A 27,694-nucleotide genomic window follows, 5' to 3' on the forward strand; every position below is an offset into this window, starting at 1 on the left:
TTTTTTTTGTAAACTGTCCTCATGCAGGAGAACAGAGCAAACAGAGACTCCAGACAAAAGATGACTTTTTATGGAGTGCAAGATGTTTGTTCTTAGCATATGTTTCACCATTGGTGTCTTGGTTTTTAGTTTTCAAGGCGTTTGTTAAACGCTGTGCCTGTTGTCTTATATTGTAGCCTGCAGGACCCACAGTACATAAATTAGGTGAATTTGGCGCTGACCCAGTAAACTACAACTTTGGCCACACATCTGTAAACTGTACAACGTGTCATAGATTTCTTTAAATTCAATTGCCTCAATGCATTGGACAGTGTGGGAGAACTTGGTGAAAGCTCCATTTCAGCTGGAGTGGATTTCCTCTGCAAGTTGACCTCTGATCATAAACACTGTCTTCAGTTGAAAGGCCAGTTAAGGACAAAGGATTGGAGTAGGAGACAAGCTAGCAGAGATCCGCCTGCTATTGGACATATCAGAGTGACTTCCTGTGAGAGCTCCTCCCCTTCCAGCCCCCGGCTGAGCACAGGAGCCGGGAAGCCCCGAGCACAGACCTCCCAGGTGTCACGGCTTCTCCCGCATCTTTGCCAATTAAAGAATCACGGTCACCGGACAAGTGAGTGGGAGACATTATCAGAGGGTTGGTTCTTCCTTCAGGAGAAGAAAACCAACTGCACATTTTATATATTAAATTATATGTGATTGTGTACAATTTGCTGATGCCCCCATGATGGTGTCCATGTATGGAATATTTGGTATTTGGCTTTCTCAAGACGGCATGAAATGAAATGTATAATTCACAGAGTTACCTCTGTTTTTGCAAATGTCGTGACAAAACCACTCTGTCGTTTCATCTTCTCACCAACAATTTAGATTTTTTTGTTTCCTTAGAAATCATGGATTTAAGTTATTTGAACCTGTTGATCAGCTCACACATGTCAATGCCAAGATTCTCAGTGGACTCAACATCATCATATCGACTATGCTACTGGTTTAGCAGTTATTCACTGAGGGCAATAAAGTGAAAGTAGTAGCAAACGATCAATCCTAATAACCCACTCCTTGCATTTACCAAATTAGAAAATAATTTTTTTTAGTTTATCTAAAATGCCAAATGCAGATCATCAGGTATCGTTCTTTTTTTTTTTAAATGTATTTGTTTACGTGCCCTGATTTTTGTTTTGTTTAGATTAATTTCAAACTTTTTGGATGAAGAAATTGATGAAACATTGTCAAAATGCAAATAAGGTAGGTCAAGGGCTCATCATTTCTTGTAATCAATAACGTCATGCCGATGGTTTGTATTTGCCACAGGTCTTTCTACCTTTTCAGTTTGCAGATCAAAGTGGCATATGCGTATATAATTATATCTTTGTATGTGTCATTATCAGGGTTTCTGGAAAACACGAAACATACATGTCCAAAAATATAACAATATGACATATATATTTATTGAAAAAACACACAGCTCCATACTGTTACTGTTTTGTCAGTTTGATATGTGGTATCACGTGGAGTTAAGTTCAATTAAGAGGTTAAAACGGAAAACAAAACCTACGTTTAATGCAACACCTTCAAGAGGGGCAATAACTTGTTTTCTTATTACAGAAAGAATATAAATATATATGTATATATATATATATATATATATATGTGTGTATATATATGTATGTATATATATGTATGTACATATATATATATATATATATATATATATATGTAAAAGATCTTTACGTACATTCTCATTTTTACATAGGAAATATTTCACTAATATGCCACAAGGATACTTGGTCTTTTTTTTTTTTTTACAGTATCTGTAACTATGTTATGTACAGATGAGGTATAGATATGAACAAGTTGTATAAAATAAGTATCACACTTGGAACACCTGAAAACTTTTTGGAGCCATTAGTTGTTATGGGGGGATTTTAATAACATTCTTCTTTTATTGTCTGAATGTTATGGACAGCCTTTACTTTTCACATCATCGTTAAATAAAGTGAGACTGAAAATAATGTTTCTTGTATTAGAATAATTCCTGTCGTTCTCCATATTGTGTTTGCATTCATAATGTTGGTCCACACGCAATCGATCAATTAAGAAATCAGTCTATTTTCAAATTGCTTAAAGTGGAATCTGCTAAATGTCTTTCTTTAGAAGTTTTCCGCCTGTTCACTCACTGCTTCAGTACCTCAGAGAGAAGCAGAGATCCATCCATAGAAATAGAATGAGAGTGGAATGGACATTGAACTGTTTGCCGTCTTCATTTGACTACTTCAAAAGAAAATGGCGATTGTTGTAAGTTGGCATTGCGACAGCACACACATCAGTGGGTCCGTAAAGTGTGTCACACACTAGTTTGAGATCTTCAATTTGATGACATAACAAAAATAATTATTATTCTCTACGACTTTGCAGGACATCTGATAACCTTGTGATAGTTGTAATTATTGTTCATACATATCAGTGCGGAATCGAGTGAAGTTGAGCTTTTCCATCCAGTATGCCTGTGCTGCTGCTTACCGATTCAAAGATAACCACAGATTGTGCCGAGCAGCTTCCGCAGGAAGAAATGCAGCATGACTTTCTCTCTTGTCTCAGCGCTGTGCAAATGAAAGGCAGGTTGATTAAGTTGACCTGGGTGTCAGTGGATGGGAAGTGTCCATGTATCCTCTTTCAGAAGCGATGGCTCCCTTGGAGAAAGCTTGGTTGGAGACCAGAATTGCAAGTACGAGTGACAGTGTCATATCCAAACACCCAACTCATGCACACATGCTCATATTAAGGTCCAGGATTATGGATTGAGATGAAGAGGGAAACACATGAACTTCAGAGGAGCTTCTATGATGGCTTAAATGTCACAACTGTATTTTATGATGTGTGAACATTAAAATGATTGCATTAATTGTACACAAAATTTCACTCAAAAGTAGAAATAAACAAAATATTCATAGTGGCATATCTCTGTAGGGATAGCTGTCGGTAGACCTCTTTGGTCCAGACTGAAATATCTCTACAATATTAGGTGGATTGGATTGCCAGGTAATTTTGTATATAAATGAATGGTTCCCAGAATGACTCTGTGATCCTTTTACTTTTCCTCCTGCAGGTCAATATGATCAAATATCTGAACATTTAGAAGATGGATTCACACATTTTGGACAGACGGTCATGGTTCCCAGAGGATGGATACAAGTGACGACGAGTCACACTTTTCCTTTTGTGCCACCGAGAAGTTTACATTTGTGTGTTTTCAGAGAAATATCTCAACTGTTGAGTCAGCCGTGTAGAGTCAGTCCCCTCAGGACGCGCTGTAATCACTTTGGGATCTCTTCAACGTGCTACATTCAAAATTCAGCGCATATGACAGTGCTATGCTTCCGGCAGCGTTATCCGCTGTGTGAGCGAGCAGCAGCCGTGAGTTGGCCACACGAACGTGCACAAAAAGGCTACTTTACTGTATGTAAACAAAGCACAGAGACGCTCGGATTACAACACATAAAGGGAGAGAGCGACTTAACTCTCTGCAGTTACTGTATTAGTCGATGGTGGTGGGCACAGCCGCAGGTTTTAGCCACTAAAAAGAAAGGCCCACCTAACAAATGCAGTAGCTGTTTTAGAGTATGCTACATTTAAAGCATTTTATTTGCTTAATCCTTCTGTCAGACATCTTAAGTTGACGAGGACGTTAACTGAAAGTGAAACATTTATACTTTATTCACTAAATATATACACAAAGAACACAGGAAGGCAAGTTCACACATTAATACACACATTAACAGCACACTAACAATAACAATCTTTGTTAACATATTTCAGAAGCACACTCTTCATTATTGTCTATCTCACAGAGGCCGAAATATCACAATTTGAATACTAGAAAAATGAAAAATGAAATTGCAACCTTTCTCAGTGGTCTGTTGCCTTTGCCAATGGTCGGCATGTTCCCCTTTAATCTACAACATAGCCTCATCAAGAGAAGTGGTCAAGGGCACATTGGGGACGACATTTGAGAAAGAAGGATATGCCCTATGTATTAGTATGCTAGTCAGAGCAAAGAATGTAGTGAGCTCCTCCCACAAAATCTCAAGCAAGATGATTATTCATGTTTAAATTGAAATATCAGTGATACTGATGCAATACTTACATTATGTTATATATTATGTGGACAATCTCTTGATATATGGCCATACTGTCCCAAGACCTCATTTCAGTTTGAAAAACAGCCATTTCACAGAGGAGCGTGTGGGCATGGGTTGACTGATGTCTCCATACATACCAGGATACGCGATTAGAGAGAGTTATGGCCAGTAGTTACTCTCCTGCAGGTAAATTTATGGCTGACATAATGATGGCACACTCAGCGAGGCCCATAGTAAATTGAAGACAGTCTTCCTCTGTCCTTGAGAGTTCTGCTCAGTCTCCAAAAGCAGGTGTACCGTAATCTATTAAAGCTGCTGTGTTCAATAACTGGAAAGTCCTGTGTTGATTGATCCTAATCTACTGCAATGTTTAAATTCCTGCCTGTCACAAACTATATGTTATATATTTCTTAACTTAGTGCCAAAAATGTCTTACTGCCAACTTACCCATCTTAACATTGATCAAATGCATGTAAAAATGAGAGCTCCCTGCTCATTTGCTGGTGAAAAGAAACATTGCAAATACCACGTACAGAGAAACGATACAAAGCCAGTCGAAAACGCAAAGTTTCCTTTTAATGTTTATTTTTTCTAGGTGTATTACTTTAAGTTGAGCTGATCACAACTGGTAGACATTAAATTGGTGATCAAGAATTGCACCTATACCGGAGTAAAAAACAAAAACTGTTCTAGTTTCCCATTTTTGTAAATTTATTTCCTATTCATTTACATGCATTATGAAAGCCATCTCTGGAACAATTGGTAAGCCATCAGTCCAAGTCATGAGTTTTTAAGTTCATGTGCGTGTTATGGGTCCATTTCAGATTGGGTCTTAGTTACATTTACTTGCAAAATGGCTGAAATTAACAACAAATAACACATTTAACCAATTATCAAATAAACACAGGTACCAAATGCGGCCCTTTAAGTAATGGCTCTGTAAAAAACACAAAACTCTTAAATACAAGATGGTATGAGATTAAAAAACATTAATGGTGTGTAGAAATCACAAGAACTTAACTGAGAAACCAAAGACTTTTAAAATGTTGGATATAAAACATTTTAATCAGTTTGTCATAAAACAAATACAAACCATATTATTTTTTTTCGATGGGTCACTGAAAAGCACTCGTTCACCATATAAATGTTAACTTGGATAACTAGTCTAAATATGCAATATATATATATAAATAAAAAACACTTTGAAGTGTCCACATACCACCCTAGGGTCATGGTGTTTTCACCATCTTGCTTCCACCCATCAAATCTGTGCAGCTGTGTGCAGACGGACTGCAGGGCATGTGTGCTGTGGGTTTGTCCTGCGACTGACCCACGACTTAACTTGCTGTCACAGGGATTGAATGGCTTGCCAGCAAGCAGCTGTGGCCTTTGTGCCACAGTCAGGCATGTGGCCCTCAGTCCAAGTGTCTCTCTGTGTGAGACATCATAGTTGTCGCTGTTGTCGGTGCTAAAGAGTCCCTTTGTTGATGTTGAAGATTTTGACAGAGTGGTCGGCGCTGGCGCTGGCAAGCTGGACCCAGGAGTTCTCCTCCTCAACGTCACTCTCGCCGTCATTCTGTCCATCCAGCTTGTTGTTCTCGCGACCTGCTCGGCCGGGCCTGGGCCTCCAGCGGAGCCTCTTGACCGTCAAAGCGTGGCTCTGTCTGCAAGAGTACGTGTGATGAAGGGAAACGACAGGTTACCCTGGATGACAGACCATTAGATAATCCCAGCCCTGAAGCCTGAGGAACAGAGACCTTCAAATACAGAGTTACAAGATAACACCCTTAAAACTCACTTCCTGAGAGCTACAGAAGAAGACTCACACATCCATGTGGGAAACAACGCACATCTAAATACACACGAGTACCAGCGATGCCTCCCCCAGCTGCTGCCCAGCTAAAATCAAGCTGCCTGCTGACTTTTTTTTCTCAATAATACATACGCTTCTGCAATAAGGCCTTTCAAAGCTTCATGTTCTTCAGATGAACTTCGTTTGTGTTGTAAGGATACAGAATGTCCGTTTGGCCACAGCTGCTCCAGTCGTGTCCTCCAGCAGACTCCTGGTCAGGACTCCACCTGTACAGCAGGATCCTGCCACACTCCAGGCCCACTGCAAGCAGGTAGCTGTGGACGGGGTTAAAACAGACACACACAAACTGAGGCAATGGCTTACAAACTACATTTAAATTGATACAAATGTGTATACATCAGCATATCTATAATTTTACCAAATTAAATTCCAGAGGATTCAAATGTTTCACCAGGGGCTTTAAAAGGAAGAACTTCTTTATACTACTACTTAATATCAATACAAAGAAAGCAAAGGGTGACCAAAGTTAATATTGGTGCATTAGTTGTTTCGAATATTAAATATCAAATCTGGTGTTTGCATTCTGTCTTCACAATAATGTATTCAGTATTTCCATAGTTCCCTGCCCACACTTAGATTGTGCTTGGTCATAACTTCTTCTGTACTTCCTTGTGCCTTAAAATAGCTATGAGTAACTTGACATTAAAACCATTAACAGTCTTTAAGTGAAGAGTGCTTTGTCTAATAGTTCTGGCAGAGAAATGTATTTAGTTCCTGAGAGCCATTTTAGTAATTAAGTAACTCATTTCCTCTCACCTTACTAGACAGAAAGTCTGCTATTGACTTTGCCTAAAAATGATTTATTAAGTCTTCTGAAATTAAATATTTGTAAAGAAGTTGAAGTTTCCATTCAGTACAAAATAGTCGGCACAGACATTAGTAGTCCAGAGCCATTCCATGAGCATTCTCTGGCCAAGATGTTTTACGGATTGATTTGACTTCCATGGACCTCAGTTAGACGTTATGACATCATTTTGACCCATAAATCCAAGATGGACACCATCCAGTGGGAGAAAACTTACTTTTGAACAGGGAGGTAAGAAGTTTTTGAGTGAATTTTTTTTTAAATGACACCTTCTTAAAGTACATTTTAAAACTATATTTAAAAAAATCTGAATTTAAAATCATATTTAATTTTAAAAAGTAATCATATGTCATAGTTATAAAAAAAATAATATTGTAATATTTCATAAATAAGTAATTCAAAAGTCAGTAGCTTATAGTATGTCATGAACTTCCTTTTTGATGGCCGCCTTGTGGTTCAATGTCGGTTTCCATGTCTGTCCAAAATGTCATAACTTAATTATTTCATCCCATTAGACCTTTTTGTGTGAACTTGTCTTGATTAGCATTGGGATTTAAAAATGTTAAGAACGTGCATAAATATATGTCAAACTAACCTTTGGCATTTGACCACAAAATACTAATGAGATTGTTTGTTAGTGTGTTCACAAGAATGGTACGGACGGACGACCTGAAAACACAATACAAGTATACAGCTGTGTGCTCGTCTGCATGCGATTACCTGCTATCAGAGCAGAGAACGGGGCAGAAAGCCACGGCGGTAGCAGAATCGCCCACATCCAAGATGGAAGAACATGATTTAATCTCAGGAGGAAGTACAGAGTCTCCAGAGTCCTCTAATCTGCACGGCCCCCAGACCATCACCTGGACACACACATGGACCCACACCGATGCTCACTACAAAAATGCATTCATTATATTACTACCTCAAGATGCAACCATCACCTTAAAAGGAAAGACTTACCTTCTTGTCCCGACTGGATGTCACAAAGTATTTACTGTCTGGGCTCCAGTCACATGACCAGATGATTCGGCTGTGTATGGCTGTGTCCTTCCTTGTATGGGCATACAGCGAGAACCGAGGCTCTGCATGGACACAGACAAACAAGTACAGAGATAATATGAAGAAGGGTCAGACTTAAATCAATCCCAACACTACATATCTGTTGTCACACTTCCTTTTTGATGACCGATGAGCTGGTAGTCAAACTTTGTGTCATGATTATTGTAGCATGACATCAGCATGTCTAGATGCCTACTTCACTACTCTAGCAACAAAAGCTCTCCCAGGCAACATAAACAACAAAACAAGAGAACCTCATTCCAGCCAGTTTTGGTTTATGACCTGCTGCTGTTTATTTCCTGCCCCAGATTGGTTTTCCCCAGAGCTAGTTTGTATGCTGTTGGCAGCCGCCTGTCTGTGTGTCTGCTGCTGTCCACCGGCACTCACACAGACACACACATAACTGAACTGACAAGTCAGATTTAACCGCCATGTTGCGTCCATGTTCTCACAACACACTCTCTACAAAATACACACATATTTGTAGGCGTGTTGTTTGGGAGACCCTCGTGTAAGGGCCTCACAGAGACGGAGACAGACAATGTAGAAGAAAGATGAGCCGCGTTCGGTCGAGACACAATATGCAAAATATGCATTTAAAAAAAAAGATAAGAAAGCAGCAGATAAAAAGGTCCCACAAACAGCTGTACAAAAAAGAAAAAAAAGGGAGAAGAGGAAGGTAACGGTGTCGCCTTAATGATAAGGTCTGCATGCTCGACCGTCAAGGAGAGAGGAAAGGGAGGAAGACGGAGGAGGAAGGAGGACGTAGTTAGAGAAAACAGGTGAGAGGAAGAGAAGAGACACAGATTAGGTGACAGTGGTAGGAGTCAGTTTGTTAGATCAGCTCTAACTTTGTTTAACCTTCCTTGGTCTGGTCTGTGTGCGTGTTCTTCACAATCACCTTGAGTGATTCAGCAGCCAACCAGAACAGACGGAGACCCCTATCCTCCAATCCCTCCCTTCCTCTCTCACAAACACTATCCCTGCCTCCATGTCCACGATACAGGCAAACAGGAAAGTGCAGCACTGCTTAGCCTCCGTCAGTGCCCATTAAGACCACCCTGAGCTTTCAAAAGAGCTGTAAAATGTGTTTCCAGGTGCAGGTAGGAGGTAATGTCGTGTTCTGCTCACCTTGGATGCAGGATTGGGTTATTTGTCTGAGTCAAGGTGCGGAGATTCTCTCATATAAACAAACGCTGCAGGAGCACACTGTTTACAACAGGATGTGAATGGAAAGTGGGGATGCAGAGATCACACTTTTTCTCCACCGACTCAGGCTTTAACTAGCTTGTTCTAGGATGTTTAAAACTGTTTATATATAATGAAAGTGACTAATAAATAGTGTTTAATGTGGATACTGTATCTCACATTTGATTACTAAACTCTGGGCCCATATTGAACAAACCTCTAAGAATTACACTCTAAGTGAACGTACTTACTTGTAGGAGTAACTTTTAAAAAGGAGCAGCGTGTAGGATTTAGTGAACTGAATACCCCCCCCGCGCTCACCCTTCCCTTCCAAAGCTGGTCAAAGAACTACGCCGGCCTTCAGATAACGTAACAATGCAATAGGCTCTCGTTAGAGCCAGTGTTTGGTTTTTCCATTCAGGGCTAATGTTAGAAAACGGTGTTAAAACATGGTTGACTCCATGCCATGGATATTAATAGCTCATTCCAGGTTAACGAAAACACAGTTAATATTATCATATTCTATATATTTCTGCCAAAAAATATCCCCAAATCCAACACACTGTTCCTTTAAGAGCCGCTCTCAAGTGATCATATGCATGTTCAGAACAGGATTAGTTTTATCATTGAAAAGAATTCACCCACCATCTATTATATTGTTCATGTTTGTTTTTTATCCTTCCAATTTACTCTACGCTGTTATTGCGCAATATGTGGTTTTAATTTCCAAAAAGGGTATTTGTATTTTTGTCTAATCTCTTATCAACATGTTACATTCAAATCAAACAATAAGATATATTGATAATATATTAAAAGGGGATTAATAAATTGATTATATTAAAAGAAAATTATTATATTAAAAGAATAGGTCAAAGAAGTACATCAGAGAAATTATATAATAGGGGGATTTTGTACCACATTGACATGGGCAGACATTGACTAAGAGGTTCTTTTTGCCACCACATTGGAGTATTTCATGTTCAAATCAAATGCAAACAGTAGGCTATGAAATGAGAAATTGAGTTCCACAGGAGTATCTCGGGTTTGACTCGAGAGAATTCACTAAATTTCTCAGACCGTGTGGATGCTGACAGAGGCGACCTTCCAGAAACAACTCTGTTCCTCCAGTCATTAATGTCACCACCTCTGAGCTTAAACTGAAAGGAGTCAAAGGTCAAGCAAAGCAGACTAAATGAGTAACCCTACAAAGGAGGCTTTTAGATTGAGGTTTACAAAATGTCAACGAGAACCAGAGAACAAGCCACTACACTACCTTTATTATCGCATCTCTTCACACAAGGGTTGCATAGCTCGAGAAATGCATTTACAGCGTTGATAGTTTCCTTGTTTGTCTCATGTCAAAGCGTTGCCTAGTATACAAAGTATTTTGTGCAATAAAAGACGTTAATACGTTATAGGGGGAAAGTTTGTGAAATTATAATGGTGGTCAATTTACATAAGTATGCAGAGAAAACATGGTTTCAAATAGTCTTTCTTTATTGGCTCCTTTTGGACCAGTTTCAGTCAACGCGTCACTTGTTTGTCTCTTCACAGTATTAATTAGGGGAGTCCTTCTAATCAGGCCAGCTTGACTTTGAACAAATCTGCCCAGTGGGTTTACCTTATTTTAATTAATGTGTCCTAGGGGAACTGGTGTTATCTGCCAATAAGGCTCCAATATTGTCTCTTTTTCTTGAAATTTATTCAAACACATTTTTAATTAAGCTAAATAAATTTGAAAAGCACCATGAAGAACTACACTGCCCCGTCTCACCTGGACTTTCAGGTGTGGGAAGGTTCCGTCTCCATAAAGACCAGGTGCGATCCCGGGAAACAGCCAATAGGAGTTGTGCATCAGGGGAGAAGGCCATCTGGGTGATGGTGAGGGTGTGGCACGGCAGTGTCTGCAGCTGACGCCATGTTGCTGTACTCCACAGCAGAACTGCTGCATGCTCGGCTTTAGATGCCTGGAAAGATAGTTTGAATGAATTTATCTACATAGAAAGTTAGTTTTTTACTTTGTGGGTTATGCACTTTTTTCTCATATAACTCACTTCTGTTTTGAAAAATAATACAGAAAATGTGCTTGTTGGAAAAAAGAAAAGAAAAATGCAGTGGATGGCCGTAACAGGGAATAAAAGGGAACATAATTGTAGAATTGTGGAATAAAGCAAAGCGGTACAGCGGAAAGAAAGCAGGACAGTTGGAAGAAACAGGTGATGAAGGGAAGGAATGCAAAGTGAGAAGGTCGGTAAGGCAGAGAGTGAAAGTGAGGCGGAGGGAGTGTATGCCGCAGGAAAACATGTGAAGCTAACAACGGTGCGTTTGTCTGCAATCAAGATCAGAACAAGATAGGTCCCATCAATACCTGACTAACAGCGCCATCGAAGCCTGCTGTGTGTGTGTGTGTGTGTGTGTGTGTGTGAGAATATGAGTACACAAAGTAAATATGTCATGATGCTCTCTCCTTTCTGATCTAATACCCTTTGCTGAGGGTGGGTACGTGGTCTCTGGCCTCAACATTCATCACACCGACCTTGCATGCGGATGCCACCACCGTCCTGGCGCTGTCTGAAGCAAGACAGAACATCTCAAAGCCGTGGCCATACCTGGAGGAGACAGGAGGACAATCATACAGACATTAATTCTAAATAGGATTCAAGCTAACAGCTGTACTGAATATATGTGGAAGGACAGACGGGTTCTGAAAGACAGACGGGTGAAGAACAAAGAAAGCGCTCCCAGATTGACAGTAAATTAAGTATTCTCTTCCCCGACAAGCTTCCGGGCTCGAGCCATCGCTGCTCGCTGACAGGTAAATAAGCAGACCGAGTGTGAAATTAAAATACTGATCTGCAATGACTGGTCCTTCACCCGCTGACAGCGATGAACAATGATGACGCTCCGGCTAATCAATCGCAGCCTAATTACTTTTAGCTTGTCGACTATCACCTGCTTGTTTTAAAATGTCAACAAAATGAAATCACAGCCTGCAACTCAATGGAGAGAAATTCCTCCCCAACCACAAAGCTTCCAAACACTGCAGCAATTTGGCCACGACGCTGAGAGTATTATTTATGCCACCAAAATAATACGGCCACTTACTCATTTTAATGTTTCCATTATGCACTAAATGATTCAAAGGGGTGAAGCCAAATGGAGGAAGAGAAATGCTTTTCAACACACACAATGTCCACACCTCGAATAAACGTCCCGCCATATGTCATGTTTATGGTGGATTGACAAGTAAATGGATTTAACATTGGCCACAAATGGAGTCAATATATTTAGCTGAAAGAAGGGGCTCATGGGATGGCGAGAAGCGGATAGGCTGATGAGTACAAGGAGGGAGGCAATCAAGGGCTTTGGGAAGTTAAAATAAACCCTTTAGGAAAACTGGGGAAAATGTTTCTAAATTAAGAGAAATATAGAAACGCTGGTGTATTTATAGAGAAAGGAAGTATATAAAAAGAAAACATGCAGTGGGAATTGTCATTGTATCATGTCTCAGGACATTGTTTGTACCAGTAGGTAAATTAAGACAAGCTGGGAGGGTTTGGGTAACATTCGGATACTCACAGTTTCTGGACCTCAGGCCACAGTGTGTTTTGGAGAAGATGATCCTCTGGCGGGGGCTCTACACACACACACACACACACACCACACACACCACACACACACACAGTTAACTTTAAAATCGTTACATAACTGTCATTTGCAAAGCCCTGAAAACTGAGCTGTTTTAAAATTCAAATACAAGCAGTTTCCAATTTACTAAATGAGGATTACAACCAAGTGGCTATTACAGTTTGCCTCTGTTAAATCCCTGTTTTTTTAACCCAAAGATGCGACAGATATAAACCTGACTGTGTGCGTGTGTGTATATGAACGGCTTATAAATTAAAAGGGGGGGAAAAAGAGACAAAAAGAGTGAACTAAAAACTACATGGAAGACTGAAAACACGATTGATTGCCTGGAGACAATGTTCTTTCACATTCACATACAGCCTCGTTCAGCATTTAGCTTGCATGAAATCCTCAGCCCTGAAACTTTCCGCTTTTCACAAAAAAGGTATTTCGAACCAACTGCAGCTTTATCTCTGATTCTCAACGGCTGTTGGCTTTGAGGGGGATCAAATATAGCCTGGTGCCAATCTCCTCTCCTTCACACCGCAGGCTCTGCACAAGACCGCTCTGCCTTCATGTTGCATGTAATTGAAAGCTACACTCCTTGTATTTTTCTTGTTGGTCATTTGCTTCCCATATTGCCTAATTATTCATTTGTCTCCTTGCCTGCGGAAGCCCATCAAAGGAGTGAAAATGCATTGTTAACAACAGTCTACGCACTTTGCTCCCTACATAGCCCAGGGTCATCAATACTTCAACTTTGCCATCACATAAGCCTGCTTTCAAATTAGCATTGCAGATTAAGGAGTGGCTTCAATCATGCTGATGACAGCCTCTCGGCCAGGGGTTTTAAAGCACCAAGCTACTTTCTCTTGATTTGACTCTCAACCATTTCCCACCTTCCCCTTTCCTGCAACTAGTCTCTCCATTTTCTTTTTTCTTTCTTATACTCTTCTTCCTCTGTCCTCTCTCAATTCAAAACACAATGACATTTCCATTTACAAACCCATCCATTTGATCTCATATTTTATTCTATTTTTAAATAACTGCCTGCAATGTTCCCCTTTTCCTGACACTTCCTCTTTATCACCCACCAAGTCCCTTTTCCTCTCATCCCCTCTCTAGCTGTAATACCATCAGCCTCCAGCAGACCTCAGGCCCTGTGGGAGTGCAGCATGGGGAGAGCCATAATGACTAGCAGTGCGTCTGGCCGCACATAATTGTCTATTATGAGAACAACTAGCGACGGGCAGACTGGAACTCTTAAATATGCACTGAGGCTGCCGAGTGGATAACAATGAGGAATATGAATCAGGCTATGGAGGGAACAGAGATGTTTTTTCCCTAAATTATTCATCAGGAAGGTTTAAATTAAATGAGGGTTTACTGAGACGACCACAACATCTTAGAAATTACCACATTATGTTGGAAAAATACTTGAAAGTGTTGATTTTGCAGGTTTACAGTACCAGTCATGATGAGCGGGTGGAAGTAAGACTCCTGGTATTGATCAGATACACTGTTGAACTGCCCCTCTTCTTTATTGGTTTTTGGGGCAAGGTCACCTGTAAATTTAAATGACATTTCTGTAAATTAATTTGACTGTTTGAATACTACATAACATAAAATGTACAAAACTACTAAACAAACCCTCAATTTAATATTACAGAGCTGTTTCAAACTGCTGTATGGAGCTCGTGAAAATGTATCATCAAATAAAACTTGGCCCCCCGACCCTGAGCGCTGATATGATGACTTGCATGCGGAGCTGAGCAAGTATTTTACCTTGAAATACCGCCTTGTTCGACAGACCCAAAGCAGGTGTGCTGGCTCCTTCTGGAAGGTTGGCCGAGTCCTGGCAACAAGCAGATAAATGAATGCATATAGAGACATCAATAACTATGAAATGGGCCGTCCACTCAGCAAACTTTAAGGTTGGAAAACAAAGTGAGAGTACAAAGAAAGTTGGAGTGAGACCCGATCTTTGAACAGACCGCTGTAAAGGTCATGGATTTAACCACTTGACTATATCTACTCTACTGGGAAAAAGATGATGTGAAAATATTATAAAAGATAATTATTTAAGTTGGCACTCACACTCGATGTCAACAGCTTTTCTCTTGAGGTCCCAGAGATGTTGGCAAAATTCTCCACGAAATTGCGAGGTGCTTGAAACACTCGCAGGACCTTCTCGTCAGCTCCCGACACAAACTGAAATCTTCCAACCATTGCCAGACACTGCATGTCATATCCATGGATCTGTGGCCGGGAGATTTCATGCCAGGTGACCTGGAGAGTAAAAAGCACATAGCAATATATTATAAAGATGTAGAGGTGGAAATGGGGCTCACAACCAGATGCATGTGGTTGCCAGGGGAAGTGTTAATAGATCTTTGACGTTGTGGAACTGTGTTTCTTGGCCCCACATCAAGGAGTTTGAAGCCAAGCCAAATACAACATTGATTCTCTTGTTCAAATGAAATACGTACAGCTTAAGATACAAAGTGCTGTTCCAAGAGAAGATTGAAGGCTCCAATGCAATAGCACAAAGGATCAATATTCCAAACCGGCATCGTCAATAATGTAACGAAGAATGGAAATTTCATGATGTTTCTCCCTGAACTGGCATGTTTGACCCCATTTCATAAATTCAACAATTTCATCTGGATAAACCTGAGGTGAAGATACAAGTGGGCGAAGGGTTTTCTGAAGTGCTCTTTGCGACAAATCAATCCCTGTATCTTAAGTCATGATTCCTTCCCTCAGAAATAAATCACTTCTAAGAAACTCTTTATTATTAAGTCACAACCTACTAAATTGAATCAGGAAGAGTTGCTTAACATATTTTAGCAAACTCGACAGGTAGAATATATATTTGGTGCAGACTATATCCCAGAAAGGTTAATACAAAAGGCCGGTGTCTAGAGGAGAGATGAATACTAAGTAACTCGTGCTCACAGCCTGGAGACCAGAAGAAGAAATGGAGAAGCCAAAATCCTTATGTCGACATGTTGATGCCAGGTGTGTGAAAACGGTCTTTTATATTGTCTCATGAATGAAGAAGTGTGGAGTGGTCACGTTTCAGCTACACATGCTCATTTCATAACAGACAAAAACAACCAATAGCAGGGATTGATTAAAATCTCGAAAATGTATTATTATAAATGTTCTAACTATGCACTTACAACATTTAAAAACACTGTCAGCTTTACAATTCATCTTCTACATACATCTACATGTTATAAATGAATAATGAGCCTATTTTACCTGTTTGGCATCTTGGTTCCTCCATGGAGTAAAGAGTCTGGTGGTCTGGTCTGAGCCCACACTTAGGATGAACTCACCCTCGGGATCCCAGCTCAGGTCCTGGACTGCATTAAAGTGACCCGATATCACCACCCCAGGCCTCCATTGCCCCTGGTCAGACAGCATTGCAATGATCAGTTTTCAAACCTCTGATTTCCTATTTAAATCTCCCTCTACATACACATCACTTCAATAACTAGTATGATTGGCCTGAGAGTGGGTGATTATAATGTGGGTGTTGCTGTCTGTGGAGTCGATTTCCTTTGAAATATCTGAATTAATCATCAACACCTTCAAGTTTGTGCTGGACTTTGAATTCACTTTCCGAGTCGGCGTAATTGAAATGCAGTTCTTTCTTCAGACTCCCACTCTTTCCAAGGGACACCCAAATAAGACACATGTGAAGCCAGTCGAATTTAGTGTAAAACCAGAGACTTGGTGGGACTAATTACACAAATCACTGACGCTCACACAGAGTAGCTGTGTAGCAATGCACTAACATTGAATCCAACATAAAACTTATAACTGCAATAATTCCAGTCCCTCGTGGAAAATGTGTTGTGGATGGAAAAAAATGTTTTATATAAATACGTGTATCGTAACTGAACAAACTGGATGAAAAATTACTGCCATTATATTGATTTGATCGTTTAGGAGGCTCACCTCTTTGTCTTGTTCTCTGCACCACAGGTGCAGAGCTCCATGAAAAGCGTGAGCCACGATCATGGAGCCATCCGGACTCATCTGGCAGCCGTAGAAACCCAGAGTGTTGCCACCAACCTCCCCTACACGCACCTGGTGTGAAAGAAAAACAACTTGATGAGGGCGATCGTCACTGATCAGGAGCATCAACTCATCTGCCTTTTCAACACTCTCGTATCAGACACCAGATGGGTGAAGAGCATTTAGTTTGTGGGTCAGACTCACTGACTTGGACAAAGATGAAGGACACAGGAGGTGCGTTAACTGCCATGTGAAGAATAAGCAGCAGCGTAAATTAGGTTATTTATGCTATTTCTGAGAGAGTTCCTTTAATCCTATATTATATTCTGACATGCAATATATGTTAGTATATACAGCCTGGTTCTCAAACACTTGGGTTGTGAGGGAAAAAGTTTTTTTTTAATCTGTTAACTATGATGCCCCATAATGGTGGATAGAAGCAGAAAAAAACAGCAAATTAAGCTGACAAGTCAAAGGACAAATTATGCAAAATGGGACTTATTAGAGCTGAATAAACGGTTGTGTCTTTCAAACAAAATACATTTGTTAATAAAATGAAAGCAATTGCGCTGCAGCATTTCACACAAGACAAATAATCATGAACAATTGCAAACGCCTGAGAACCCAGAAGGATTTAAATAAATTAAATTTGAGTGAAAACGTGTGACCCCCATGTCACGCTCATAAGACAGATCATATAGACAGCAGGGTCTGAGCTTCTACTGAAGAAGAAACAGCTGTTTGAAAATGGTAGAAAATGAAAATCACTCTTAGGATTCTGACCACCTGTTTCATCTCAGACCTTGCTTTTGTGTGTCAAGACCATTCTGTATTGAATGTTGTGGATTCAAATCACTGCCTGGGGCAGAAAGCCCATTTTGATTTAAGTGCAGTTACCAATAACTGACAAAAGAAAGTCATCTGTGTCACTCTGAGGTCATAATAACTCACATTAAGTTCTTTAATTGTTTTAAAGTGTATTAATGTAAACAGAGGATTACACAAAAAAAAAAAAACCATTCAGCCATAATGTGAAATTAAAAGCTTCTAATTGGTTCTAAAAATGTAAACAATTGAATTTCGATCTGTATTCATTCATTCTGTCACTGTCATTAATATCCATAGAGAACAGAAATAGAGAAACACGACATTTAAAACTGATGGGATTAAATGGGTTAATATCTCACCCTGTTGCTTGCATTATTGGCAGGATTCAATCCAGGAGTATGGAACTAGACAGAAATTACTTGAAACAATGTTGACACTAGTTCACAGGAATCCTTATATAACCAATAGAGAGATTTTCCAAAACGTCCTAAAACTGGCTTGTTTTAGAAGAAATGTGCTTCATCACTGCAGTATAAAAGAACATTGAAAGAGAGTAGGAGTAGACATATATATTCACAGTCATGTCAGAAATACTCATTACAGAGTATTCTGTTGACCAGGCCAACTTCTTACTGAGGAATTCTAACAATTAAAAGCTGTATATGTTCCCGAGGCCTTGAAAGGTAACTGGTCCAAAAGGGGGGGGATCTATTCAAATCGATAGCAGCCAACCCCAGAGAGCGCTACACTGCTCCCTTAGCAGCACATATCTCCTTAAATTATATGGACATTGGCTGTGAGGAAACATGAGAAGTGATAAATTCACACTTGAATGATTCAAATAGATGTACAGCTTAGCCGGTTATCTTTTTATGAGGCAGGTAGGTAGAGTGACAGCATGTTATGATGCAGCAGTGACCTGAGGCAGGCTGCAGGAGAAACACACAATAACTAAATTGCAACAATTACATGTTAAACAAACACGTTGAAAGGGTTCACACAAACACACCAGCAGGGCACAGACATATCTTTGCCATGTCTATTATATGAGGCAGTAAAGTGATGTCCTCAATCATTCGGCCTTCTTAGGGAGCTTGCGTCGGTCATCAATGACCTTCAAAATAATGCCTGTCTGCAGGCTGAGACACAGCGGAACTAATGGCAGCAATAAAGGCACGCCTTCACTTGGAATGGCACAATCCTGCAGCCATCCAGTGAGGGTCAGGGAGAGAGGAAAGAGAGACAGTCAGGTATACACATAGATGCTGAGATTGAGAGAGGACAAGATGCAACATTAAGCAGATAGATTTTAAAATCCTGCAAACAAGAGCCTGCCGTAAATCATGCAAAAAACTCAGAGGCAAAAAGCCGTCATCTGTCTTGTTTACGAGTGAGGGAACAATATGGATGCACAGCGTTCCTTATCACTGGCCAGCGGGGGTATGGTGGAGGAATAGAACAAGGACAGAAAAGAAGGGAAGGCATATATCATTCTTTGAAGGAGAGAAAGAGGGTGATGGGTGCTTTACTTATTGCGACATCGGGGAGAACCAGTGGTCTGTGGGTGTTGCATTGGTTGAGGAACAAATCCACTTCCATTTTCCTGAACCAGGTTCAAACTACCTCGAGGTGAAGCCTCCACTGGTCTGGTAGAAGTCCACCTCAAAATATGAAGTTGGCTCCTCATCAACAAGAGCAGAGAGACCACTGGAGGGCAAAGCTTGTGGGAGTCAGAACAGTAAAGTTCCCAGGCCCCAAAATCAAAACAATGAGCTAAAAGCTGTAGAGCTGAGTGGTTGTGCAGATAATTCACTGTTCTTTTTTACCATCAACGACACATGTCACTTTATACCCAGTTTCATTCATTGATAATGTAAAATGATTAATTAGCGTAGCCTTAAACAATTAATCAAATATCAAAATTGTTGTTGATTGATTCTTTTGATTAATTGTAATTTTAGCAAAACATGAAATCAACTCATATCTCACTCTCAAAGGACAAATGTTAGACCAGTGGAGGTCAGCAAATATTTTCAGAGGGTGTCAAGTTACTCTTTGAAAATAATTGCTGACCTCCGTTGGTTTAACATTTGTCCTTTCAGTGAAGTACAGATACACTCCCGGACCCAGTGGTTTCTCTGTTAGGTGTGGTTAGTTCAACGGAGCACACTTCTGACTACAGCCAACATCACTGATGGGTGTGGTCAGAGGTCACTGCTCTTCAGTCTGGTGATGAGCCCGCTGTTAAGACAGCCACCAAAAATATGAACACATTTTGGTTTTAGAGGCTTCTCGACCTGCCATGCTAAGTGTAACTTTTGGAAAGTACACAAGCTAAGATCTGAACATAGGTTATCTCTTATACACACAAACACACCCCCACAAACTGACAATCCCTCCAGGACTCGTAGTGGCCCGCTGTGGTCAGTCTGAGATGTTAATTACCAGCGTGTCTCATTAGTAAGATGTGCTTTACGCAGCGGTGGACCCCGGCCACCCCACTGCTAACCCTGCTCTCCATTAAATCCCACCAATTACTCTAATCAGCGTGAAGAAGTGGAACACTTCTTTGTAAAAATTGGCTAATTAAGACACACATGGCTGGTCTGTTAGCGCTGTGGAATCTGCTCCTCCAATAACCTCAACACCCCACAGATAAAACCTGTGAGGCCAGTTCAGATTACGGAAAACACTCAGACAGAATCAAAGGCAAAATGTAAATACAGTTTAATTCACTAACATTTCATTGTCTGTGTGTGTGTGTGTGTGTGTGTGTGTGTGTGTGTGTGTGTGTGTGTGTGTTTAAGAGGTTAAGCTTCCTTTGTAGGTAGAGAACCTGTCAGTTCAAAGCATTTGGCTCTCTTGTTTGAGAGAAAAAAGAATAGAAGAAAAAAAAACACACACAGGTCGGCGCGAGCAAAAGAGAGGAGAGAACTGCATTTCCAAATTCAACAAAGGATATTTCAGGTAGGGGGGGGTTATATTATTTTTGGAATCAAGAACAAAGGCCTGAGTTTGAGGAAAATTGGCCACACAAGACGGGACTTCAAACTCTCACTGCTGCTTTTCACTTCCACTGACCACCTTTGTCGAATAATACTGAGTGACGAGAATCGACACCGGCTTCAGGCGCTAATCATGGCCCCTTTGTCAGAGGAGAATCAAGACTTTCCAGGTTGCTCTTTTCTGGGGTCTTTGTTGCTCTCAATTGTGGATGAGAATGGTGAGATCAAAGGCGCAAAAATGTAACTGATCAAATGTGGACTTTTTCTCATCACCTCATATGTGATCACACTCAAGGTGCATGCTATGGCGAGGTGAGCATTTGGGAGCCAGTGTGGACACACACACACACACACACACACACACACACATACACACTGTGTGGTACCTTCTGCGTGTGGGAGCAAGTCTATATAGTAAAGTCTGCCCATGAGCCCCTTTTGTTTCTGTGTTTTTATCTGGTACGTGGAAAGGTTATCTGAGGTACTACTGAACCTCCTGAGAATAAGCTAATTGCATTTAAAAATAAATAAATACATTTTAAAACGCTGTGGGGGCAGATGGGCAGAAAACAGCTTTTTCTTCGCCATGCGCACTTGTGTTAAATTTAGCCTCATTCTGGCACAACAGCAGCTGTTGGTAGCTCAGAGAGATGAGGTAGAGGGGAGCGAAAATAAAGCAGCAGACAGATCATGTGTGAGAGGGAGACAAGACAGTAGGAGAGAAAGGGAGGAAAGTCGTGGAGAAAAAGAAGAGGTAGAGGACAGAAAATGGCAGAAGGTGGAGTGAGGAAAGAAAGTGAAAGACAGATCATGGAGTAAAAAAAAAGATGAGTCAGGCGGTGAAGGCAGAGGGGATGGCATATCTCCCAGAAGCCTCTCCATCCCACATCAGATGTGTTTGGGGAATGAGCCTTAAAAGAGGGGGTTCAGTGTGAATGAGTGATAGAAGGGAAGGCGGGGGAGGTCAATCTTGGCTTGTCTAAACTCACAGGCTCGGCGGCTCTTCATCACGGTCTATCACTTCTATTCCTGACACCTAAATGTCAGGGAGAGTGGAAACTGATGCAGGAGAGAAAATACTAGGGGAGGGCTCAAGCTCCTGGATCATGTCAAGTGCTACTGAAAAAGGAAGCTAGCACAAATAGAGTCCGAAATGTGTGTGTGGGTCTACATGCAAACCCTGTATAGACTAATTGATGCCATGTGTGTGTATAGGCTCTGTGTATCTGCACACACACCCTCCCTGAATCCAAGTCAACACTCACCTGCTCCACCCAGACGCCAGATCCCTCCTCGGGAGCCCAGATGATCATGGTTTTGTCCATAGAGGCTGAGAGCAGACTAAGAGGCTGTTGCAGCTCACCACCTGCAGGGGGAGACAAATAGAATACATTAAATTATTAGGCCAGTGGTTTGTGAACTTCTATGATATATTTGTATGGTTGCACTGTAAAAATGATCATGTTTTTATCTCAACAATGTATTTAAAGCTACAAGGAACTTTAATATGGTGTCGATTTTGGCGGTCACTATGGACAAAGGTGGTATTGTTTCTGAGCACCAGAATTAATTGTTACGGATTTATGAAGGGACACATGTTCAGGATGCATGGTATCATATTCTAAAATCCATGTTTCACAAAAAATAATGTAGTCAAAAGCATATGATTACACTATTGTGCAAAAATAATTACCTCTGCCCTCGTAATTTAGCAGCTTTACTTATTTTGAGTATCTAAATATAATGATGTGTGATGAACACAAAAGCCTGGATGGGTGTGAAGTGATCTTGATGTAATAACCAGAGTTTAAAGAGAATATTTAGCACATTTATCAGCGTGTTTTCCCTCCGAGTTAATTAAGACAATAGCTTTTCACACCCGTTGTTTTCTTTTTTTCTCTTTGAAAATTGTCACTATCTTGTGCTGCCTTAGTGCAGCATCTTAAAACAACATTCTCTTACACAGGCTGTAGAAACAGAATAAATTATTGAAATGTTTTAGACGTAAATGTCAGATTTTGAAAGTTTGATTCATGTTTAGACATTAGGACCTTTTTCCAGGAACCTGCTGCCAGTTATCTGAAACTTGTGTGAGTAATGGCCGATCCCTTCCCTTTTCAAATGAAGATACCTTTGTAGAAAGGAGGCTGCCAGTGGACTCCATAGACCCAGTTCTCATGGCCTGCCAGGACGGTCTCAAGAGACACAGCAAACACTGAAGACACGTCTGTCGCAGAAACACAGAGGGCAAATTAGTTCAGTTTTATAGGAGGAACAAGAGAACGGTGGCTGAATAACTGGGTAGGTTTTCATTGTTGTGGCCAACTATATGCAACTCTAAATGTGCCATGAAAAAAAATTAAAAAAATAAACCAAAGTATGTGTTATACCGATGAAAAGACGCACACACACACTTTGTACATATCATGGCCCACTCACCTCTCTCCTTTACTTCAAAAACGTCCTCTTTCATTTTGATGATGGTGTGATCGTCCTCTGTGTGGGCATCTGTCCCAGACTTGGCACACAGCCTCCACACTCTGATGAGGCAGTCCTGGGAACAGCTGGCTAATAACAGCTCCCCACCTGAACGAGAGAAAGAGAGAAAGAGAGAGAGAGAGAGCGTGAAAACCTTCCTGGCTGAAAGACATTTTCTCTCAGTAAATTTCCCCACTGCGGGACTAATAAAGGATGATCTCATCTTGCTGTTGTGTTCTATAGCAAAACAAGAACTGTCATATTAACCTCGAAGCACACATGAGCTTAAGTAAAGTTGATACATAATTGAGCCATGATAGACAATTTAGAACTGAGCCTAACAAACAACTGTTCTGAATGGATTCAAGAATACCAACTTTGGTTTTCTGGTTTGTAATGAGCCTCACGTGCTTGGCCAGTGGACGGCAGGAGTACCGGCCAAACAAAAACAAGCGTTTTTTTTTCAAACACCTGATGTTCTGTCTTTTTTCTTTTAAACCTAAAAAACTGGTCTTTTATTAAAGAAAGATGAAGTGTAAATGAACCTCTGCCCCTCTGCAGTTGACATGTTGCATTTCACTGAAGAAGAAACGTGTGATGCTGAACGTGCATCTTATTATATTCTAATTCTAACACATTTAACTTTATTTGAGTTCAACTAATGACATCAAATGTGTTTTTTCAAAATGGACATTAGCTACCTTTTTGATGGTGATGAGGAACATAAAGCCCTGATAGACGCAGGATAGATCCTCTGCATGAAAAACATCTTCATGACTTGTCGCTCTCATGAAAGTCATCTTGTTGAGGCCATTTTTTTGATTTCTTTTTTATAAAATATGTCTGGCATGAAAAGGTTGAACTAAAAACAACAAGTCAGACAACCCTCCCTTCAGCATAAGTAAAAACCATCAAATTAAAACATATCACCAGCTGATTTTATACTTGTACTTATTGTTTTCTACTACTAAGATTAATGCAAAGAAAATGGTTTTTGAAACACAAAAACTGAAAACAGCATCATGGACTGAAGGCCAGTGTTTAACAGCTATGATATACTGGAACTCTAGTGCTGCAATTTGCCATCTGCCAAGTCATAAAAGAAAAGAATGATTGATGTAACTACTATCACAGTGGAGAGAGAGTTTTGTCATTCCTATGGGAATATTTCATATAAACAAACATCTCTCTATGTCTCTGCTGGCTCGTAGCTTGGCAGTGTGGAGTAGGTCATAGACTGTGAGTGGGAGGGAGACACTGGTGGAGAGAGCTGGTTAAGGAGATGAAATAGCTTTTACACAGTCAGAACAGTGCAGTAATGAAGAGCCCTTGAAGAGGCTTACACAATTAGTATAACTTGGATTGGATCCATACATTGACATGTGCCACCACAATACTGTGGATAGGCCAAGACAAGATGCCAGACTCAAAATAAGTGGTTTAAAGGCTGTATATAAAGGCTGCTATATAGCCCTTAAAAAAATCTAATTTATGGTACCCCAGGAATAACCTGACTGGGTTTAGAGAAGATGCTTGTGTTTTGAGAAAGGCTCAAGAGCACTTAATCAATTCTTTTAATTTCTGTGTGTTTTTCTAATCACAAAACCCTGCCTACATATATTGTATATTGTATGTATATCTGACTTTGAGTCAAGTCAAGTATAGCTAACAGTTAATACAAAAACAGTACCATTACTCCAAACAGTAGCGCTCACCTAGAGATGCCCAGGTCACTCCACGAATCCAGTCTTCATGCCCTTGCAGTGACATGGCTTTATGGAGCTGCTGTAGATCAATTAAAAAAGGTAAAATATTGCTCTCAGACGTCAGTAATTAAACTTAGTGTTGGCACGGAAAACATGAATAATCGGCCCGACAGCGTATCAGTCAGAGCTTACCTCTCCGTTAGACTGCACATACAGATGCACCTGAGAGTCATCACCCCCACAGGCCAGTATGGGAACTGTGAGAAAAGAAGGTTAGATTTTCACAGTCATGCAAGCACACACAATCGCATTGCATACATTTAAATCTAAGCCTACGTTTTATGAACAGGAGCGAGGTGGAAGGGAAGGATGACGCACAGCATCAAACAGACTAACGGCATGTAAGACAGAAAGGCAAATTGATGGGAGACACTTCAAATGCGGGCTGCATTTTGCATATGACATTCGTTTATAGCAGTGGTGCAAATTGAGATGGATGACATGAGAAGGAAAAATGTCTGCGTGTATGTGTGTGAGTGTATGTGGCGCACAACTTAAAGGATGTCTATGTAGAAGCAGCTTAGGCTTACCTCTGCTGCCTGGCAACAGTGCCAGAGAGACATCCATCATGAAACTGCTGCCAAATGATAAGGTATGGAGGCACTCAGCTGAGGAACACACATGCAAACGGAATTAAACTTTTCAATGCTCTGTGTCATATTACTACAAAACTACACTAAATATATACAGTAGAAGATTTTGAACTATATAGTTTGGGGTTTTGTCTGAATAGACACAAAATACATAAATACACAACATATTTGTTTTGACAGTTCCGGTTTGAAATATTTGCCAAAAGATTTACAAAAATATTCTGCCTCCCCCATATGTGTAGAGGCCAAGGGCCTCTCAAGCTGTCATTATTCAACACGGATAGTATTTTATCTGGGATTACATCCCAAGGTTACGCCCCCCATACACACATTTCCATGACTGTCAAGCCCCATCAGTGTTCATCTGCACTGACAGGTGGACAGAAACTTTCAAGCAGTTCTAGGTGACAGCTTCTAAAAAAATAAAAGTAGATATGGAGTACAGTTCGTATCGCCTCTGATTTTTTACTGTAAGCAATATTATTATTAATACGGCTGCGATACTAACAACTTACATTTTTTAGGAAATAAAAACATTGCAAGGAGCGATTACACAGTACGTCACTTTGACCAAAATAACATTTCACTTTTTTCTATCGATGTTAAACACATATTACTATTTTAAGTGGATGTTGGAAAAATTCCAATACAGACTAAATGTCATAGAAGTGACGCATGCTAAAGGCTCAACAGTTCTGCAGCACTGCAGAGGGGAGGCAAACAATCATGCTGTTTGTAAATATTGCCATGTCCCATAGCAGCCACTAGGGGGCAACTCTGCTACTTGTAAGGGAATTAATCAAATTGTTGATTGATTGTTTATTTTTTAAGTAATATGTAAGTCTGTTACTTTCTGGATATATTTCTACATCAAAACAAAAGTGCAAGGTATATGGTAGTTCTTGCAAAGCTGACTTATTAAGAAAGACCTCTTCTTGCCTAAAACTTATTCAAATAAAACCATCTGAGAAAGGAAATCCCTGTGGCAGGTTCATACTGAACCCCAAATGAGTATGGGTATGTGTGTGTGTGTGTGTGTGTGTGTGTGTGTGTGTGTGTGTGTGTGTGTGTGTGTGTGTGCGTGTGTGCGTGTGTGCGTGTGTGCGTGTGCGTGTGCGTGTGTGTGTCCGCACGCATGCACAAGCAATAGTTTAGATCAAAACCAATTCCAACATTATTATGGCAACAAAGTGCTGTACCACAACAACTCCAGGGGGTAACAAATGTAAAATGTATGCGCCAGTTTGTTTTTGTCCATTACCTTCATTGGCTTTATTGCAGAGCCACAGCCTGACTGTGGAGTCGGATGCTGAGGAGGCCACTAAGATCTTTGAGTCCTCCACGTAGATGGCATCCACAGCACAAACTGGACCAGTGTGGCCTTTGCACTCCACTAACTGAACAAACTGGCAACAACAGAGGACCTTTTAGAAGATAGAAAACAACAGATAACCACTGTCTGATGAACCAGGGGACTTACCTTTCCATTTTGAGCCTCCCAGACGATTAGCTGATTGTCTGAGCCTCCTGAGACAAGGTGACTCTCTGGAGCTGCCAAATCAATAACACCACAGTTATTAAGTAAAGATACACATCATGGCTAAAGTATCTTTTGTGCACTCTTGGACTGCAGCTTTTATATCAGGATTTGGGCTATGTCCATAGTTACTATTTAGGTCAATCTCAAATGCAACAGCAAACAATGGTATTTTAGGAGAATAGTGTACTTCCAACTAACGCTATTTGCTAACAGGGAAGGCTTTCTGAGATGAAGTGGGCGGTTTTCAGGGGTTGGTGTGGACAGAAACCCCTGGTTTTGTAAAGAGATGTTCAACAAATGAAATGTATAATGTTAATGTTTGTGTCACGATTGTTGTGGTGGCAAATCAAACGGTCAAGACACATGAATCCAGATCACATCCAGCTAATAGACACTCACCACAGTCCTCTCTGTGAACCCACTGGACTGTATTCACTCTTCCCGTGTGTCCATTCAGGACAGCAACAACGCCCCTTTCCTGACATAAAACAATAACAAATAGTATGTTTACTGAGGGAACAAACAAGAAATAACAAGTTTATATGCAACTATGTGATGCTCGGATATCGTTGGCTGTGACAATTAACAACGAAAGCTAACTTTAAAGAGGGATTTAAACAGACTACTACCTGTGGGTCGTACAGAGCTACAGAGGTACATGTCCCAAAGGCAATGATCCCGCCACGACCCCAAGAAACAACATTTGGAGTCCTGTTTGCGCAACATGCTACATGGCATGTTTCAATTACGGGCGGCGCCATCTT

At 40.6% G+C, this 27,694-nt stretch overlaps 1 protein-coding gene across 1 annotated transcript; it reads right to left on the reverse strand.

Moving 5' to 3' along the window:
* Positions 1-4,745: 4,745 nt before the first annotated feature.
* Positions 4,746-27,694, reverse strand: elp2 (elongator acetyltransferase complex subunit 2). Its single transcript, XM_034545354.1, has 22 exons — positions 27,560-27,694; positions 27,330-27,408; positions 26,871-26,941; positions 26,652-26,796; positions 25,328-25,405; positions 24,930-24,994; positions 24,747-24,816; positions 22,993-23,139; positions 22,685-22,780; positions 21,819-21,919; positions 16,661-16,792; positions 15,959-16,108; positions 14,789-14,980; positions 14,477-14,546; positions 14,161-14,256; positions 12,644-12,701; positions 11,601-11,673; positions 10,839-11,031; positions 7,778-7,899; positions 7,535-7,677; positions 6,150-6,263; positions 4,746-5,800 (listed from the first exon to the last, which is right to left on the reverse strand). The coding sequence occupies exons 1-22, from the start codon at positions 27,689-27,691 to the stop codon at positions 5,605-5,607; spliced, it is 2,523 nt and encodes an 840-aa protein (XP_034401245.1). The 5' UTR covers positions 27,692-27,694; the 3' UTR covers positions 4,746-5,604.

Source organism: Cyclopterus lumpus, chromosome 11 (genome assembly GCF_009769545.1).
Source record: "Cyclopterus lumpus isolate fCycLum1 chromosome 11, fCycLum1.pri, whole genome shotgun sequence".
NCBI classification, from domain to species: Eukaryota; Metazoa; Chordata; class Actinopteri; order Perciformes; family Cyclopteridae; genus Cyclopterus; species Cyclopterus lumpus.

Excerpts from the sequence above, each read along its gene's own strand:
- elp2 (XM_034545354.1), bottom strand. The coding sequence starts at position 27,691 with ATGGCGCCGCCCGTAATTGAAACATGCCATGTAGCATGTTGCGCAAAC. Across the intron at positions 21,920-22,684 it reads GCAGCCTCCTTTCTACAAAG|GTGGTGAGCTGCAACAGCCT; the intron begins GTATCTTCATTT and ends CTCCCCCTGCAG. Across the intron at positions 6,264-7,534 it reads GTTCTCTGCTCTGATAGCAG|CTACCTGCTTGCAGTGGGCC; the intron begins GTAATCGCATGC and ends CCCCGTCCACAG.